Below are 20805 nucleotides of genomic sequence, written 5' to 3'. Positions count from 1 at the left end.
ATTGTGTTGTGTTGCATTGCATCGCAGCGAATAGAAGAGAAGAAAATGAAAGAGAGAAAAAAAAATTGTTTAAGTCAAAACCGCAAAAGCGATTCTACTTTGACTGAAACTTGGCTTATCTTTTCTTCGCCGCACCTTCTTCTCACATCTTTTTCTTGGCTCAAACTCGGTCACTGTATGACGTCATTGTCCTGTCTCTTCACCAACATACCATATTATTATTCTCAGACAAAAGAATAGTTTTTTCTCAGTTAAAACCATTGAGAAAATAGAGAAATTAAATTTACAGAATAAACTAATAATAACACATTTTTATTTAACAACATTAAAATCTCCAAAATTACATATTTGAAAAAACTAATTTAGATTTTGAATTCTCTTAAAAAAATTAAATTTTGAATTAATATTTTATTTTAAAGACGAATGGGATGACAGGTTGGTCTGTGTAACCTCAGATTTTGAGAAACTGATAAAGGTGGGCCATTTTTGAAGCATGGTCCAACTCACTTTACAGAGTAATTTTGTCAGTTATTTAATATTTATTTAATTTAAAAATAAATATTATGGAACTTAATATATTATGTACTCACCAGATTATATTATATGTTGTCTAATGTGTACAAATATAGTGCTTTAGACAAAATAAGAAGAGAAATATAATAAATAAATGAATAACTCAATAATAAGTAAATTCAAAAGAATCCATACAAGGTGTGTTCATCATAAATATTGACAAGAGAAGTAGAAGAAGAAACGTGAGGGAATGGCAAATTCTCCAAATGTATTATATTTATATTTATATATAAATGCATTATTATTTATTGCATAAATTTAAGAGAATGTGTTTCTCTTTTTTCCTTAAAACATGGTGTATTTTGAATTGTGTGATTTTATTCCGAAGTAAGTGTAGCAAATGACTATAATATATAAAATAAAACTAAAACCATTTTCACGTAAATAGATGGGTCATGTATAATTTGGTAATATTATTTGAATATATTTACTTATTTAACGAAACTATATTCTTATAGTTGCCGTAAACTAATTGTCATTTATTTATTTTTTTCATCTATAAATTATGCAGGGTTGAGAAAGAGGATAATTATGGAGAATAATTAGTCATTACACTTTCGTTATCATGGGTTTGTCTTTATAACACTTTTTGTTGTCTACTTCTTCTGTTTTATAGTTTCGATTAATACTTACTATTCATAGGACTTGTTTCAAATGAAAATTCTTTTTCCAATATTTGAGTCTAGGACAATTATTCTTTATAAAAAGTTTAGTTACTACTAATATTAATTGATAATATTCATAGAACTCAGTTACGCAAACTATTTTTCGCATATTAATATTAAGATAGTTAGTGGAGTTAGATAATAATCTTATAAAGAGAAATACATTGTTTTGGAGTCCAAATTTTTTACTATTTTTTTTATTATTGTCCTCTACTGAATATTAAAAGAATATTGTGTTAATATTTTAAATATTTTGTTAATATGTTTTAAAAGGTTAAAATTAGTGATAATCAATATATACAATAACAAAAAAGAAATCCATCAGAAAAACCAAATTCATTGTTTTGGTACTTGTAGAGGATGAGAAAGAGTTATTATCACAATAATTGAAGTAAATGAGTTCACTCCTGAAAATCAACTAAGAAGATTGTTCTCACTTAGAGCCTCTTCTATGGTTTGGACACTGTTGTGTTCAGACTTTTATGTAAAACAATAAATACATTGAATTTTCTTCGAAAAGATACTATTTTTTTTTTCTATTGTCATGCGGTTAATCATATAGTTCATATATACTATATTGGAAATATCGAGTATTTTTGCTCATTATAGTACCTCAAATTGTGATGATGAATTGATGAATTTTTGATTAATTAAATAGAACAAATTTGGTGAATGGGAAATCCTTTAAAGATTTTAGTTCAATGTTATATTCGTTATTTTGATGGGTTTTTTAAAAAGATTCACATGGAGACACAATACAATGAGCATATAAAAAATTGAAACATTTTTTTACTCAAATTTTAAAATGATTTTATGAGCATTATTTCCTATACGTTCCTTAATTTTCTTATTTTTGTTCATACTTACACTTCTAATCGTATTTTCAAATTTTTACTTTTATGAGTTTAAAAATAGGTTCTTGGTTGATGAATTGAAGTACGATAAAAAAAAAAAAGTATCGATTGTTATCCATTCTTCTTTATTGACTTGTCAATTCTTCAACAAAAACTTGTTTATAATAACCAAACTATGGATGCTTGGAGAAAAAAATGGTAGTCTTTAGGTGAAGATTTTAGGAAAATATTGGAAGTTTCGAAAAAAAAGCATGACATAGTTTCAGTAACAATCAATTAAGGTAGTTAAGCATCACAAGATTAGGTTCCAATACATCGTAAGAAAATGTTGATGACACAGAAACAGTGAGTAGAATGAATCCTTAATATAAGAGATGACAAATTTGAGTTTAATGAAATGGAGAAAAAAGTAACATTTAAATGCTCTGATTTATTTCTTTTATCCCAAATTTTTCCAAACCATCATGAATTTTAAATTTTAAAAAGACATGACAATGCTGGATTTTACTTTAGAAACTGTTGAATCTATAAATAATGTCATGTTATTATCATCTCATGGAGATGAAAGGAATACTTCAACTGAGTTTCTAAATGACATGAAAAGTTTAAGAATAATAAATCATAGATTACTAAAGGTTGAAGTTACTATTATGCTTTTCAGAAATATTGATCCAACATTGAGTAACAGCACAAGATTGCAGGTCAATGAATTGGGAAAAATGTTACAAGTAATATTTTAATAATCAGAAAAAACATTAGAGACAATACCTACATTTCAAGAGAAGGCAATTTTCATTGTTTTTCTTTCTTTGGATTATTATTAAGTAAACAACATAAGATCAGTAAGAGATCCAACAGAAAAACATAATTAATTAGTTCTACGAGACACCCTTGATTCTTCTCACATACAGCAACATTCCAACACCCAGCAAAAACAGGGGTGACAGACTAAGAAAATAAACAGAAAATTCCCATTTTTTCAAAGATCAAATATATATCTAGCTTTAGTATCGCTGGCCTAATCATCTATGTTGACTCTACTTTGAGAACTACCTTCATGAACTCGTAAACAAAATAACTAATAGCAGCTGATGGTAACACCTGAAAAGTCACAAAATCAAAAACAACATATTAAAACATCAATGAAAGGATTGGCAGTAGTATTAAGAACTTGTCATAAATAGACTAAGATGAAAACCAGCTCTCAAAATTTGCTGAAACTAAAAGAATAGAGAAGTTGGGTACAATACAAGTCCATCCTCTGAACTTTAGGAAGGTTTGGAACAATTAATCCAATCTACACAAGGTTAATACAGGTAAAATAATTTGTTGCTTATAGCATGAACAATGTTTAGTTTCAGTGAACTAAAGCTAGATATATATTTGATCTTTCACTGAAACTAAACATTGCTAGATATATATTTGATCTTTCACTGAAACTAAACATTGTTCATGCCTGGCCATTTCACTCAAGGCATTGATCAAAAACAAAATTTCATGGACTGGGCATATGCTGAAATTTTTATGAAGTATAAGTTCACTAAAAATTATCATAGACTCATTTTACTTGTTTACTGAAATTTAAAGAAAAGTTTTCATGGATCAAAGCATATTATCAAGAATCAATGATATACGGATACAATCTGTATATCGGATACGACACGTATCCAATATAACAATATCCATTTGTTTTAAATATAATAGGATACGATATATATCTATATTAAAAAAATATAAAATAATTCTTAAAAATATGATAAATATATGATTTTTATTGTGTGAATTCAAATTAAAATCATATGTACTAAAGTTGTTAATATAAAAAATTATAAATTATTCATAAAATATCCTAAAATATCGAATACAGATACGTAACCAAATTGAAGTATCGAAACATCATAGTCAAGAATAAAAACCATACCTGCAATAAACTAGGAATTAGTCCTGCATAGAGGGCAGGAACACCTCCTTGCTCAACAATCTTGACACAAGTTGCCAGTGCATTCAACCTTGTTGCCCGTACTTGCATTTGAAGCTGTCTCCTTACAACTTCAAAGGGGTAAGTAGCAGCTTCAGAACAGCAACCAGCAATAGCACCATATAATAAAGTTCTGATAGGACCCAATTCCAATTGTTCCAGTGCATTTAAGTCTTGGGCCTCTTCTTTCATGCGTTGGATTCTTTTCCTTCCCTCAGGTGAATGCAGATATGCTGACTTTAAGATATCATAAACACCATAGTAGACAGCACCTGAAGGTGCCATACTGATAATGGAGGGTACTAAACCCTTGTAAAGAGAAAAAAAGCCCTCTGTTCTTATCATGTGGCGGAAGGCACCAATAACACCACCTAAGGCTTCACCACCAGGTGCTACCATTACCGTCCTGATCTGAAAGAAATCATTCTTAGAACGCAAGCACAAAAAAACATAACACAAAATTTAACTATGTTGTAATAGTTTGTTTGAGTAGGCTTCATAAATTCTAGAGAAAGACTTTTTTAGTGCTCCAAATGTTGAAGGCAATGAGTGAAGTGACAACAGACCATGAGAATTTTCTGGTATTCAACCAAAATCTTAAGCAATGATTAAGACTTCATAGTTTTTAATGCTTAACAGTGATTACAATCAAGAAGCATCATGGAGGAACATATATATCAAATGTAAGATGGGAATGCATGAATTGGTGGCCAAAGAGGACATGCTTACAATTTCCTATAGTTTATCAATGTAAAGAGCTCTAAACAATTATAGTCTGCATTAATTCATACCCATCATTTCATACTTTTTTAAAGCATCACACAGAAAGAAAGTGTACCTATACTTAAACAGTACCTATAAAGTAATACCAGTCCTATCCTATCATACTCCTCAAAGCATCAGAATTCAAAATGCAAGCATTAGAGAGAACAAATGCAAGCAACATGATTTTGAATTTCCACTCACAGTGTCCATGGGCAAGCAGAGCAATGTAGCTGTTATCCCAGAAGCAGCACCAGCAACAAATCTCTCTAAGTTAGTAGATTCTTCATTCCCCAACATCCTTGTCAGCTTATTTTTGTAAGTATCATAGGCATAAAAATTTATAGCCTTAAAAGGTGCTGTCCGCAGAATATTCACAAAATTCCCTTTCCAAAAGCCTCTCAACCCTTGAGAAGTCGCAATTTCCTGAATGAGCTCAAAAAGATTCTTCTGTTCACCACGAACTATGTACTCCAACTTAAGTCTCTCGAGAGGTGCAACAAAAGTCCTGGTAGAATAAGCCACATAGCAAACTTATACCATTGTTCATAATGATTTTAAGTTCATTAAAGCTTCAAAACAAAAAACAAAAACGCCCTCTTTATTAGCATTGTATAAATAACAGACGAACGAAGAATTCATAATAAGGTCTTTATACTGTCATCATATAAAAAACCACCATAAATTATATGATAATTTTGTTGACTTTTATAACAATTAGTTAAAGAGAAGTGTTTATGACACACTCTTTGTGACACATTCCTTCGAGCACAGTATCTTTATTTATTACAATTTATTGAAAGAATGAGCCAAAAGGAGAAATTGTTACATAGTCTCAGACCGCCATAGTCACAGTAAGCAATTTCCATGTGACACACAACCAAATCTTATTAACTCTCTCTTCTAAACCATAAATTTCGGTTCACATGGTAATCTAAATCATCAAATAATTTCTCATTCAAAAAAGTGTGCTAGAAAGGCGTTGCTGATTTCTATCTGCCTTAAAAGTACAAATTTTACACTAAAACCCTATCAAACTCGTGCAGTGGGAAAACATAAGAAAAGTGCAAAGCTGCAGAAAACTGTGAAATTAAGCAAACGCGAGGTGACAGTGTAGAAATTAAAGGAACGATTTTGAAGACCTCGAAACCATGGCAGCAAAAGCACCAGCCCATAGATGTTTACTCATGTTGACAGCACCCGATCCATTGATCTCAACCTTCTCTTTCTCTTCACTCAAACCATCATCAACATCTTCCACCTTCTTATGATGGTGCCCCAGAATTTCACCCGATTCTTTTCCATACCTCTGATCCCCACTGGCTCCATTTAAGGACAAACTCAATGAGAAGAACGCACCGCCACCTACGCCACCTACGCCACCTTCCACCCTCCGACATGTTTTCCGACAAAAACATGATACTTTTATAGGATCAGAAGAAGAAGAAGGAGGAGGAGGAGGAAGGTAGGAAGTGAAGGAGGAGGGAAGTGTGTGACCGTGGAGGAACAGACCACCGGGGAGGAACGAATCGGAGGATTCCGGCGGTGTGATTAAGTGGAGCATTGTTGTAGGTTTTTTTGTTGTGGTCGTTGGTTTTTGTTTGTTTCAGGTGTGTTTGTTTGGTACAAGGTAGGAGAAGTATGGTTGGGTTTGAAAAGGATTTGGGTCTCACTCAGTTTTTGAAGAATTGAAATACATGAGAGATGAAAGATAAAATAGAATAAGATGCGATTTGAGATGCATTGCATAGCTTCCACCGCCGCATCTGCAATGCTGCCTTCCGACACCGGTTGGCTAGCGTTGGAGGTTGCTGCTCTCCTGCTTCTTTATTATTTAAATAATATATAATAATCACTCATTTACACAAGTGCAAAAAACGTTTGTTTCTGTTGAAAAGTGTTTTTTTGTATTTTTTTTAATACTTATCTTAATGTAATTTTTAAAGTATTTATCAAAACAATAATAAAATAATGCAATGTTGGAGATTTGATGACTTTTAATATTTGTTTCATTCTTCATGGGTGAGGTTTTATTTAAGATGGGTGAATTTGTTCATATTTATTTATGGTTATAGGAAATTCCAACTTTCTTTGTTATTATAACTTAATAGGTAAAAATATTGATGGTGCATGCGTGGGCGTGTTGGGTTTCTCACGTGTACACCACATTCATGTGGTCGGTGTGGGCCTAAAAGTAACAACAACCCCTTTGTTTTGTATACGCGGCACTCCGAGTCATCTTGTTATTTACACGTGTAAATAATATTATGGTCTGTTTTTTTAAAAAACAACTCTTTAATATAACTTCTACTATTATTTTTCTCTATTATTTATAATGACTGTAAAATGTTTGAGAATAAGACAAAAAAAAAAAATCACTATAAAACTAATATTCATTACATTGATGATTGATGAGGCCACCCTTACCGCAACTATGATGGGGAATACTATTCTAACATATCCACTAAATAAAAACTATTACAGAGAATTTTTTTTTTAAGGAGAAATTTGGTGGATCTAATTTGAATTTGAGTTGATTGCAGTAGCAACTATTTCTCTAAGAAAAGTTTGTTATAAGTAATATATATATATATATATATATATATATATATATATATATATAATTACAAAATATATATATATATATATATATAATTACAATATTCCAACTTTTGTATTATACAATCTATTTGATGAATTTTGTGAGTGAAAAATTGATTGAGTTGTTTAAAACACGAAATATAATTTGACACCCAAAAAAATATAATACATTATTAAAAGAAAAATAGAAGAGAAACTTTAGGGAGTTTGTAGGTTAACATGCTATTAGTGGCACTGTGTAATTTGTTTTCTGTAACTTTCGTCTTTAAACTACACGTAACTTTCATGTGGAATAAACCGAATTTTTTGTTTTCTATTTGGAGTGTGAGAATGGTGTTTCTTTCCTTCGTACAGTTGTCACGTAGCTTTTTATTTTCTATTGGGCATAGTGCCACTCCTTGTAACCCTGAGATAGATAAATTAATAAGTTGTGGACAATATACTAGACAGCTATATATTGTTGCCATTTTTATTATTATTTATCAAGGATAAATCTCAATTTAATTTAAAACAAGTTATTTTGGTAGTAAGGAACTTTTATTTTTATTTAAATGAAACCCAGTCTCTTTGCCTTCCTCATTCTATTTTAAATAAATACAATAATTTATTGTGTCTAAAAAGATAATTGCTTCAGTTGAAAATTTTGCCTAAAGCGTACCATCACGCTGACAAACAAAAGAAAGTGCATATAAAATATGAACAAAAATTCTTTTCTTTTATTATATGAACTTATATTTTGGTAATGTTTTTAATCTTTCGAACAACATAGCTAGATAAAACAAATGTTGGGAATGCCTAAGTTTTGTGTCAAAGAATATGCGTATATTTGTGACAACTTTTATGAACTTGCTTAATTTTATTCCTTGTATATTGTTCCTTTTCTTCTACTGTTAAGAGAAAGACAAATAATAAATGTGCAGTCATTAACCAATAAATCATATTAGATTCCACTAACAAAGAACCATATTATGTAATCAGATGTGTTTGAGCAAATTAATTAAATTTACAATGGATGGTTTTTGTAAGTTTAGGCTTAGGGTTTGCTACTTAGAATGGAATGAAGTGCGATGGGGTACAATTAAGTAGTAATACACGTAAAAACCCAAATGTTTAAGTCAAGAAACAATTTTAAAAGAGTTACTAAATGATTGAAGATCACTCACATGTGAGAAAAGATAGAGGAAGGTGATTGATCCATCCTGGTAATGATAATAACTATCAACTCTAATGGTGACTAGTTAAAGTTACTCTAACGAAATATAAAAAGCTTTGAAATATGCAACAGCAAAGTGAAATTAGTCATTGATGATTTTTTTATGAACCATCAATGCTAATTTAATAGTCTTTTTTCTCTAATATGTGATAGCAGAAGACATAAGACACATAATAAAGGAAATGAATGAAATTTTCTAAAACACGATAGTTTTAAAAAGTGATTAATCTATTCTCTTAATACAAGTTATATGACGGTGATAATGTCGACTGAACTACCTTTCTAACAAAACAAGTCCATATATAACAATAGATTAGATATGTAGCATTTGTAGTAATGCACTCCTTTCCTTCTTTCTACATTTGAATCTTTCTTGAAGGTTTTCTTTAGCTCTCCTCTCTGTATTAAATATCATTTGTTTACATCTTCGAATTCATATGCTAAAGTTTAAAAAAAAAATACATCAATCATTATAATGACCAGATATTTACCTTCGAGTTTGGTTGCGCCAATTATTATGACAATGCATCCCGGTTACGTGAATTAATATTTTTTTTTTTTATGCTTTTCTAAGCCTAGAGAGATCGTTCAACAATTCCAACAAGGGAATTCTATCAGTAGGGTCTCAGTAAAAAAGATCCAAATACCCCAACAAACCAATCAACTCTGCTGGACAGGATCATCGATGCCACCAAAAGGACAAGGGCCAGATGGAGGGTTAGATACGTCTTGTCTTGCCTTCGACACAGACTATGCATTTCTATAGTATAACCATAAACCTATGACGTATTGAGGGAGCTTGTTTATTATCTCTATTCTAACATCAAGGGACTAATTGTATAACAAATAAAAAGAATAACGTGTCGTACATCAAAACCATTACTGCAATTTGTCCCCCCACCCAAAAACTGAAGGATCATTGCTACGAAAGCACGCTTCCTCCAGCACCATCATTTAACCATTTAATCAGCCAATCCCAGAATTATATTCAGTGAACTACTTACTATTGGCACTTTTGAGAACAGTCTTCTCTAGCAGGAACAACCTCCTCCTTGCTGCTCTGTCTGGGATGAATTCACTGTGGGCTTTAAATTTACATCGACCATGTCTTCCTGCTTTGTAGAAGAAAGAGTTTCCATTCCTGGCAGGGCAGCAGCAATCTTACGAAACAAAGGCTGCACTTTGCATTGACAGAAAACATTAAGGGAACAGAACAAACATATGAAAGAAGATAATTTTGAGAAACAAAAGATGGTGCATATGACATATCACCGGCAGCACTGTTCAGAAGAACGATTTAATAAATGACTGAAAAGCTCACTAATTTTCATCTTGACATTACATATGACATATCACCGACATCATTGTTCATAAGAATGATTTCGTAAACTAAATATTGGGATGACCAAAAAGTTCACTAATTTTCACCTTGATATTGAAGCCTGCTTTTGCACTGGTTTCTATGAACATGATTCCAAACTCACGGGACTTTGCATCTCCTTCTTCTATTGAAACTTGCCTGTTTCAGTATCAAAATGGCTTTGTAAAGAAAATTTCAGACGGTGAAATAAAAATACTAGAATGGAAACACAAGAGGCAAGCCGGTTGGTAAATGGACTAACTATGATTTCTTCTATTTGTAACTACTAATGCATGCAAAGTTCATGCCCTGAGACAAATTTTAAGCCATCCAAAAATTATATTTAATCGACCAAACTTTTACAGTTTTCGGATGAAACAGAATATGGAAACACTAAAACTGAGAAAATCGAAGCATAATATGGAAACCCCACTATGATAATAAACAAACACATAAAACATCCAATCAGCATTAAAAACAATCAGATAGACCAAATTAACACTCACCTTTTATCAACAAGATCAGTTTTGTTTCCAACCAAGACAATAATAACATCGCTGCCACGTTCTGTGCGGACCTCCTCAACCCACTTGTTAGTGTTCAGAAATGATTGCCTGTCTGCATAAGAACACCTTACCTAGGTTAAATAATCATAAATTGCTGTTAAATTTTCATTATCATATGAAGAAAACTAAAGCATTTTCAAATCCACATGCAAACACATAAAAAAAAAATATATGCTATAGAACCGGCTGAGTGCAAGCAAGCACACGCACAACACATTAGGTTGTAATAACATGTGTATTAGAAAGTAAGACCAGAACAGTCATTCCCTTACATATATTATGCCCTAGAAAACCCTTTTTTGAGTTACATGGTCAAATAATTTAGAAAGTTATTTCATGAAAAAATCGATGAAGATCCAGAAAAGATTCTGTTAATTAGATAATGAATATATAAAAGAACATATAAAACTCACTAGCAACATCATATACTATAACTGCAACAGAAGAATCTCTTATGTAGCTTGGAATGAGACTTCTAAATCTTTCTTGCCCAGCAGTATCCCTGTGAAGTAAACATAAACTAAGCTCAGAAATTGTAAAAGAAAATGCGTACAAGGCTATGCCACAGTAATGTGCAGTCAAATATAAGTATTGAAGTACAAATTAAATCTGAGCTAGTATAAGATTTGAAGAAAAATTCATCTTACCAAAGCTGCAAGCGAACAGTTCTATCTTCCAGGTACATTGTTTTTGACAAAAAGTCAATACCAATGGTTGCCTGAAATTTACATAACCAAATATTTTGTCAGCAACCAAACAGCAGGACGAATAAAAAAGGTCAATCATTGAAGAGAAAAATAAAATACAAAAAACTCAAGAAAGAAACAAGTCCCCATATGTCCATTATAAGTTATTTTATGTTATGCCCAATATAAACAAAAATAAGACAACCTTTCACATGCCACCAGCAGTGTACTTTCATCTCATTTCTCTCATTATCTCTTCATGTAGTCGCATTACGTGCAATATCATTCATTTCTCTCTTTCTTTTCCTATCTTTCACTAGGTACATATACCCGCGGACTGTATACCCAATATATTTCCTAAAAAATAAGCATTACAAGCAATCAGAAATCTCACGAAACAAGCCTCTTAAAAATCAATACAAAGAGGATTTAGAGTCAAGCTCTTCTCAATGATTATAACAAGCTCTTCTTCCTATTCCAGCATTTCATCAACTAAAAAACGAGGATCCCGAGCCTAACATGTTCAATCTATTCCTGACAGATTGAGGTTTGAGTTTCAACACAAGAAAACACCCGTCCCTCAATTTCACCAAAAAAATTTCAGAACAAAAGTATATCTCAGTCTCAGAGCACATCCATTGATAATAAAGGACTTACCAAATTCAAATCACAGCAAAATTTATAGCGGAACTCGTCTCCAAAACAAATTCACCAATTAAAAAATATATACAGCGTGACGTAGTGAACCACATGCACATACAAAACGCATGTCGCAAACGAAAATGAAGATATTAAAATTGGATTGCATAAATTGAGATTGAGAAAGCACGGAAACCTGGTAGGTGGTGTCGAATTTGTCGTACATGAAGCGGGTGATGATGCTGGTTTTCCCGACGGATTGATCGCCCAAGAAAACGAGCTTGTATTTGGCGAGAGGGGACACCGTCGCCATTTCCGAGAATCTCTTTCTTCTTCTCTCTCAGAGACGCAAGCAGATCTGAATCTCCCCAATTCTCTTCTCTTCGATCCCAAGAAAAGAAACCAAATGAAGGATTACCAAATTTAACGTAATTTCGAGTGCAACGCGTTATGTATGAATGAATGTGTGGGGGTTGCGAACCGCCAACCTCGATGACTATGAAGACCGTGTCACGCTAATTTTCTCATTTCTATAACCTTTCTTTCATATATTAATTTTAACACTTTCTTTCTACGCAAGTATCGTAAGTTGAAAGCAAAGAGAACTGTCTTTATGATTAAATTTTTATTTTATTAAGTATTAATACTAATTAAATGTGCTATCTCAATTTTCTCTCCTCTCAAAATAAGAATAAACGTTAATTTTGTCATGTTATTTGTTGTGTAAATTGTTTTTTTTTTTCTGTACAATATTTAGAGAACAGAGTAACGTATCAATCTGAAATAAAAATAATACATAGAAAGATATTTATAATTGTTTCATTCCAAAAAAATAAAGAAAACTGACTTTTGACTTATAGAATGAGATCAATTATGTAAACATTGTATATTGAGAAAGAACTTTTACCTATGAGTACAGTTTTCAATTAAACCCAATTGGATAGGTTGGTCCAATCTGATTTTAATAACGTTGATATAAATATAAATAAATAACTTACACCGAATTCGAATCTGACCATTTTAATAATACACTTTTAATGTTGGTGGTAAAAAGTCGTCGTGATTTTATTTTAGGAACTAATGTAAAATTTAAAAAAAAAAAAATAGAGAACCAAATACATGGATTAGACGATAATACACCACCACAACAAATAAATACATGCAATTTTTTTCTTATAAATTATTGTCAGTTTTCGCATTTATATATTACGTAATAGAAAATAGTTACTATTATAATATCATATTTGAGTTACATAATAAAAAACAACTACCATAACCGTTAGTTTATACATAAGAAATACAGTTACAATACTAATAATAATAATAATAATATTATTATTATTATTATATAAAAAAATATAAAAGAATCCAACATATCCAAATAATTTAGTATTCGATATATATATATATATATATATATATACCGAGTTTACTAGTAGTTTATTCGGACGTGTTCAGTTATCTTATATTATCATTTATGTTTTAAAAAAATATTATTCAATAAATAATCATTATCAAAATACTATTACGAACACACGTATATGTATGTATTTCTCATTTTTATTTTGTATTGTAGGTAATTAATGTAATTTTTTAACATAGTTAAATTTAAATAAATACTCATTTAAAAATAAAATAATAAGATAATCATCCTAATCTTAGGAGCATAATGTATATTAATTTAAATTTCTTAATTATAACAAATTCATATGAATCTGAACTTGTTTTAGATAAATTTCCAATCATATGAATCTCAAACATAATCAAGTGTTAATAAAAAATGAAACTCATAAAATTGTCAAATATATAAGTATCCCTCATCTTCCAAATACCTCACACAACATAAATATTAACATATCACAAACCTGTGTGCTTCCGTTAACATGTAACACTTGCAAAACAAAACATAAAGTGATGATTGATGGCACAATTAAGCATTATAGCGAATTCTAAAATTTGGATTATACGCTGATTTTTTTTTTCTACCATCTTTCTACTAAGTTTTAAAAATGTCCCGATAAAGACAAATTTTGATATTTTAAAATATATTAAAATAAAATTAATATAATAAATTTGTATTCAAACAGTCTTAAAATAATTCCGAAAATAAGATAAACGAGTCCTATATACTATACTTTTATTATCTTTCATTCTAATAATCCGTTGTTATTAATAGTTTCAATCCAAATCACTTCACTAGAAGTGTCATTAATAGCATAATCTTCAAAAGAAACATGCAATTAAGACAATATTAAAATCAGAGTAAGCAATTCACTACTCCTCGTCCCAAATATCGCCAAACTTAGTGAAGAAATTAATAGATACATTATCCAAACAATCAATCAAATGAGTTAAAAATACATTGAAAAACACCAAACATCATTCCATCAAATTTTTTTAATTTACATCAACATCAATATATTTTAGAAAAAAAAAAAAAAACTCAATAGAAACACAACACTAAAATCTCAATATATAATTTACATCCTTATTTTTGTCATCTGAAGGACAAAATGGCTTATGACTTTTTCTTCTTTGTTTCCAAAACAAACGTTAATAAATGAGAAATAGACGTATAATACCTGTAAGCCACAAGTCGCAGTTCGGTGGCAGGGTGGCAGTTTGAAAGCCCAAATCCTTAATAATAATTCAAAGATTGATTTTACAATGATTTTTGACCTCATCAAACCAAAAATAAAAATAAAAATGCAACGATGATTGGGGTTTGATGTAGAAGGAACGAGAGAGATCTATCCAATTATTCTCTTCTTTCAACAATATAAAACCATTTTAAATTATTAATTGATCATTTTTTTTTTTTGTTATGGAAAAAAAATACAAGGTGATCATTAGTGTTGGCACTATAATACATAATTAATATTTTAATTCTTGAAAATATTTGGGACAGATGTTTTTATATACAATTATATAAATTTAAGTTATCTTATTATAGTTTATAACGGATGAAATTAATATAAGATGAGAGGAATTAAATGATATTGATGTAACTTACCTAAAATATAAAATCATTTAATATTTGAAAATTTATCCAATATATATTTTTCAAAATATATTAAACTAAGAATGATTCCTTCACTTTATTTGATGCTTCATTATTTCTTTTATAGAATTCAACATACATAATCGAAAATCATATATATTTACAATTTAATTGTCGAATTTACATTATGTGAAAAGCAATCTCATCCTAAAAAACTGTGTAAGATTACTGTATAAAGAGAGGGGAAAATGCAGTAAGAAAAAAAACAGCAGAAAAAGAAATAAAGGAATTAAGATGAGAAGTGAAATTTATGATGTAAGAGAAAACTGAAACATTATGAAAGAAAAGTATGCATATTTGGCCTGAAGCATTACACGGTTATTATTTCTACACAACAAGAGAATGTTATTAAAGTTGATAAGCTCGAAGGAAAGAAACAAGTCACCAACCGTCTTAACTGCAGCCCTACACTCACCACAGAATCAACTTCCACCATTAATACGGACATTGCTCTCTTCTTTCTCTTCTTCATCAAAAAAATGGTCTTTCTTTCTCAACTATACTGCAATTAGCTACACTATCACCATGAACTCCCTTCAACTACAACGAGACTCTAATGGAAGTGATAAGCTTTCTGACAAAACCATTGTCATTCCCAACAAACTCACGGCAATAGCTGATAGCTTCAAAGGAGAACATTCATGGTACAGCTGCAAAATACCATTTTTTTTTTATGGATTAGACAGATAAAAATTCTGCAGTAACATGTTTTGAGTGAACCCTTTGTGTGCTGGTTTTCCTTTTTGTTTCTTTTTCTGAGTTGGTCTTGTGCAGGTTCATTGCTCCTCAAATCCCAACAGACTTTTCAATTCAAGTACAGGAAACCACTTATAATGTTCACAAGGTATAAATGCTTTCACATATTTAAAGCCCTGTGAGTGCAGAAAATTATTTACTTCTTAATTGGTTTAGTAACATGTTTCGGAACAGATTAATCAGCTGTGTGTGTGTATATAGAGCTCATGAAATGTGATGATTTCAGTTAAAAACTTAACAAAATGGTTAAAAAAATTTAACAAGTCAATTCGTATCTATTTGATCAATTTTGAATATTTTTTAGCAGTTTTAATTATACTAGCACAAAAGTTACATATTCCTTTATCTTTGTGAGTGCACGGTTCTATTTATCTTTTTTTGGATAAGGTAAAAAAAGTTCCTCCAAATACCAGAAAAACAAGATAGTAGAGACGGATTAACAATACTGAAAACAGAACAGCACAAAATACGGGAAAGCAACGGTGTATTTGATTTGGGTTTTTTACAACGTTTTATGTATTTCTTCTGGATGATAATAAAAAAAATGCTGCATTATTTTTATTATATTTATTGATTTTAAGATGAACAAAATACTGAAAAAGTTACATTTTTGCTGTAACAGACAGAGAAGCAACTTATGTCTTAATCATTATGTGTGTTAGCTTTTTGCTGTAACATGATTTAACGTTTTCTGAAACAACAGTACCCCTTGATATCAAAGTGCGGTTACATAGGACGATTGGAGATTCAGCCTTTCATCTCAAATTCTGGCAATGCTCTGAAGCTTGAAAACTTCCCAGGTGGGTCTGAAACATTTGAAACAGTTCTAAAGTTCTGTTATGGCCTCCCAGTAGACTTCAGCCCAGATAACATAGCTGCACTAAGATGTGCATCAGAGTTCCTAGAGATGACAGAAGAACTAGAAGATGGAAATCTAATTTCTAAGGCTGAAGCTTTCCTCACTTTTGTTGTGCTTTCTTCATGGAAAGACACTATCACTGTTCTGAAATCTTGTGAAAACCTATCTCCTTGGGCCGAAAATCTCCAAATTGTAAGAAGATGCTGCGACTCCATTGCGTGGAAGGCTTCTAAAGATGATCACACAAGTGAGGATGCAGCGCCAAATCAAGAAAGTTGGTGGTTAAATGATGTGGCCACCTTCCGCATTGACCATTTTATGAGGATCATCTCTGCAATACGGGCAAAAGGAACCAGAGCAGAGATAATCGGTAAGTGTATTATGCAATATGCCAAGAAATGGCTGCCAGGAATGGATGTGGAGATAGAAGGGCTAAGAGGATATGGACATGAAAAGTATAACCTACAGTTCAGTATTTTTAGTGGGAAGAAGAAAGAGAGCAGTGGACACAGCAAGGAGCAAAAGACAATTATTGAAACCCTGATAAGCATTATTCCTCCTCAGCTAGATGCTGTCTCATGTAAGTTCATGTTGCAGATGTTAAAGATGGCCATGATGTATTCTGTATCACCAGCTCTCACAACAGAACTTGAAAAGAGAGTGAGTATGGTGTTGGAAGACGCTGAGGTGAATGATCTTTCGATTCCAAGATATCAAAATGGAGATCAAGGAAAAACAGTCATGTGAGTATGCTACAATTTCTCCTTTTTCTTCTTCCCATAATTGGTATTGGCCACATTATGCCAAAGGTCAAATTTGATTTCACAACTCTGAACCAGAAATGAAAAGATAAAACCCTGGAATTATGAAAATGATAAATGAAACTAATATCTATATTGTCTTTTTCTATTCTTTGTTCCTCCTCATTAGTAGCATGACTAATTCATCTGAAGAATGCACCATGCTAGACATAGATGTGGTTCAACGAATTGTTGAATACTTCTTGATGCATGAACAACAGCAGGTGCAACAGCAACAGAAGACGAGGAAATTCAATATTAGTAGGCTCTTGGACAATTACCTGGCTGAGATTGCAAGGGATCCAAATCTTTCAATTACTAAATTCCAAGTTTTCGCTGAATTGCTACCTGAAAATTCTCGATCATATGATGACGGTCTGTATAGAGCCATTGACACCTACCTCAAGGTCATCATTTTAATTCTTATGTTTTTGTAATTCTGGTTCCTGTTATAACTAAAGGCATTTATAAACACAGTTTTGACATTCTGATATTTGACATCCCTCCAGACCCATCCTTCACTAAGCGAGCATGATCGTAAAAGACTATGCAAAATCATGAACTGTGAAAAACTCTCACTTGATGCATGCCTTCATGCCGCACAAAATGAGAGATTGCCCCTAAGAACAGTTGTGCAGGTAAAGTTTGCAATCTCTGGAATAAAAACTATTTCAGCTTCATACATGATAAATTAACAAAATGACCAACTATTTCAGAATTTCAGATTCCATTCTACCAATAAAAAAAGCAAAAAATGATAGCACAATTCAGAATTCAGATTTAGCAGCATCTGCTCAACAAACTTAGGAACCAATTAAAAATTTGAACTAATTAAGGATAGATTTATATTGTTCATTATATTAATACTTGTAACTTTATAGACCTAGACCTCTTACTTTTACTTTTACTTTCAATGGAAAACCCTTAAAATACTAACGGAATCTGTAGGTGAATGGCAGTTTTTTAAACGAAGTAACTTTATTAGAATGAAAGAAGGATCATATAGAGGCAGGATAATGCAAATACTCCTCATAGGCCTAAAAATAGAAACAAAATAGCAACACTCCTAATCCCTCTCAGAAACTATGAAGGAGAGGCCTAAAACAATCCTATCCTAATGGAAAATAGTTGAAAACAGTTAACTGTACAAAGAATGGTTTTCTGGTGCTAATATAACAAGAGTGAAATGCAGGTTCTGTTTTCAGAGCAAGTAAAAATGAGGACAGCAATGCAAGAGAAGGAGCCAGCGCAAAGCGGAATCCAATCTGAACAAGAAGGAAACCAGACATCTGCATCTATGGACATTAAGGCACTCAAAGCAGAACTTGAGAATGTAAAGTCCAAAATGGTAGATCTGCAGAATGACTATTTTGAATTGCAACAGGAGTATGAAAAGTTAAGCAACAAGCCAAAGAATTCATCAGGCTGGATTTTACATTGGCGGAAGATTAAAAACTCCTTACATACAAAACCAGCAGGAGTTGAAATTGGAGACAGACAGGACACACCCAAGTCACCAAACACGGTTATACGTATACTAAACCCTAGAAGAAGGAGCTCCATGTCTTGAAGTGTTACCTGTTTCGAGTTTCAACATAAAATGTACTGTAGTAAAAACACCTAGCAAGCCATTCTTATATGAAGCACATGGTGTAAATTTTGTATCTTAAGATATTGTTAGTCATAGGCTTTTGCTTCCATATACAGACTAAGACTCCCAAATGCAGCAATACAAGTACACAAATTTACACACATAAGAACAAAACAGAAAAATGGCTACAATACTAATACAAGCTCATGGGCCCTAACAACATACAGTTGATAGAACATCAACCTTTTAAGTTCAGCAAGGAACCATAAAAGCTGTTGATGAAGGGAAGACACAATGCTCTAGCATAGCAAAAACAAAAAATGTGTAACTTGAACGGAAACAACATTTGTAATTTAGGAGGATGTTTGCTTATACTGGTTTAGTGATTAATAGGTCCCTTATAACAACTGAGTGCTCAATGATTTCATTAATAAAGATTCTGGGAATCATGATCATAATACGGTTCGATGATCGTAGCAATAAGATTGTTGACATTCGAGGTAAACCACAAACTGCACATGGTCTTCAAAGTTCCGAACTCAAATTCCGGGTACATTAGTAAAATTAAGGTTAAAATACTCCGTTGGTCCTCGTTTTGGTTCAAAAATCTCAAATTGGTCCTCGTATTTTAATTAGTCTCAATTTCGTCCTCGTTTTTGTAATTCAGTATTAAATCAGGACAATCACTAACAGTGTTAAATTTTTTAACGTTATCTTGGTTTTGATTTTCTGACGTGGCGTTATGTATTATTTTTCAGAATGGCACAGTGACTGCGTGGACTGAATTAAAAATAACATGGTGCTTGAAAAACCCTAAATGTTGTAATTAGGGAATTAGGGATTGGATTGGGAAAATCAGTGTGATTGCGTGAATTTGCAGCCAACAACTTCTTCACTTCCACCCTATCAAACGAAACAAAAAACCCCCAATTGCAAAATTAGGTTTTCCAAAACCAAAATACAAAAACATCCACAAAAAACAGAACTAAATTCATTTTCATATCTCATACCTTGAACTTTGGGCATCCCCAAAATTTTCTCCCCCTGTTCTTAGCAGTTCTAACAGTTCTTATGATTGCCTTCTCACCGCAATAGCAAAGAGATGCGAAATCGAACCTCCTCCCCACACCCCCATGAGAAGAAACGGTAGAATTTTTCATTCCCCAACCATTGCAAGTGTAGGATGAGGACGAGCAAGAATGAGAGGGAGACATTACCGGTGCAGGACGAGCAAAACGGAGGAGACCACAAACCTTCCGCACCCTCTTTCAAATTCAAACACTTACCCTCTCCCAATATTACCTTCTTAAAAGAGAAGACAACAATGGTTGTTTAAGGTGCCAACCACAACTCATTGACACGTAAGATTGAACATTACAGCTATATCATCACATATAAACGCCGTTTGCCAACAGTTAACGATTGCCCTGATTTAATACTGAATTACAAAAACGAGGACGAAATTGAGACCAATTAAAATACGAGGACCAATCTGAGATTTCTGAACCAAAACGAGGACTAACAGAGTATTTTAACCTAAAATTAATGACATTAAATCAAATTATCATTTTAAGAAACTAAATAGACTAATTTATCATTTCAAACATCACTGTTGAACTGTACTGAAAAAAAAAATACACCGCTGAGACAATTAGATCAGGAATAGTAGAATTTGAAGGCTTATAGCACCAAATTCGGATGCAAAAGGGTTGACGCTTGACACGACGTATGACAACCAACAATTTCATATACAGAGAACAATGGATCTCACTTCCTACAGCAAGCACATAATGCTGCAGAATTACTGAGATAAATTTGTGTCAACAATCGATTCAGCCAAA

The 20805-nt window shown here is 31.9% G+C and overlaps 3 protein-coding genes across 4 annotated transcripts; 1 reads left to right on the top strand and 2 right to left on the bottom strand.

The window, feature by feature from the left end:
- Positions 1-2865: 2865 nt before the first annotated feature.
- Positions 2866-6657, bottom strand: LOC114175859 (Mitochondrial substrate carrier family protein). Its single transcript, XM_028060696.2, has 4 exons — positions 5975-6657; positions 5037-5340; positions 4014-4481; positions 2866-3193 (listed from the first exon to the last, which is right to left on the bottom strand). Exons 1-4 carry the CDS (start codon positions 6394-6396, stop codon positions 3119-3121), a joined length of 1269 nt encoding a protein of 422 aa, XP_027916497.1. The 5' UTR covers positions 6397-6657; the 3' UTR covers positions 2866-3118.
- Positions 6658-9105: 2448 nt separating this feature from the next.
- Positions 9106-12425, bottom strand: LOC114176363 (ras-related protein RABH1e). The gene is made up of 6 exons (XM_028061391.2): positions 12094-12425; positions 11220-11290; positions 10986-11074; positions 10513-10624; positions 10075-10165; positions 9106-9821 (listed from the first exon to the last, which is right to left on the bottom strand). The coding sequence occupies exons 1-6, from the start codon at positions 12208-12210 to the stop codon at positions 9678-9680; spliced, it is 624 nt and encodes a 207-aa protein (XP_027917192.1). The 5' UTR covers positions 12211-12425; the 3' UTR covers positions 9106-9677.
- A 2910-nt stretch (positions 12426-15335) lies between these two features.
- On the top strand, positions 15336-19344 carry DOT3 (Phototropic-responsive NPH3 family protein). Of its 2 annotated transcripts, none has more exons than XM_028062803.2 (6): positions 15336-15602; positions 15733-15802; positions 16418-17316; positions 17507-17780; positions 17883-18011; positions 18566-19344. In XM_028062803.2, the coding sequence occupies exons 1-6, from the start codon at positions 15484-15486 to the stop codon at positions 18941-18943; spliced, it is 1869 nt and encodes a 622-aa protein (XP_027918604.2). In that variant the 5' UTR covers positions 15336-15483; the 3' UTR covers positions 18944-19344. The 2 variants fall into 2 exon arrangements, with proteins under 2 accessions (XP_027918604.2, XP_027918603.2); XM_028062802.2 differs by having other exon boundaries at positions 15338-15602; positions 17504-17780; positions 18566-19340.
- The last annotated feature ends 1461 nt before the right edge of the window (positions 19345-20805 follow it).

The sequence above is a fragment of the Vigna unguiculata genome, chromosome 3 (genome assembly GCF_037176805.1).
Source record: "Vigna unguiculata cultivar grain cowpea cultivar isolate G323 ecotype 2 chromosome 3, ASM3717680v1, whole genome shotgun sequence".
NCBI classification, from domain to species: domain Eukaryota; kingdom Viridiplantae; phylum Streptophyta; class Magnoliopsida; order Fabales; family Fabaceae; genus Vigna; species Vigna unguiculata.
The sequence above is the reverse complement of the archived record's forward strand: the minus strand, read 5'-3'. Positions and strand labels throughout refer to the sequence as shown.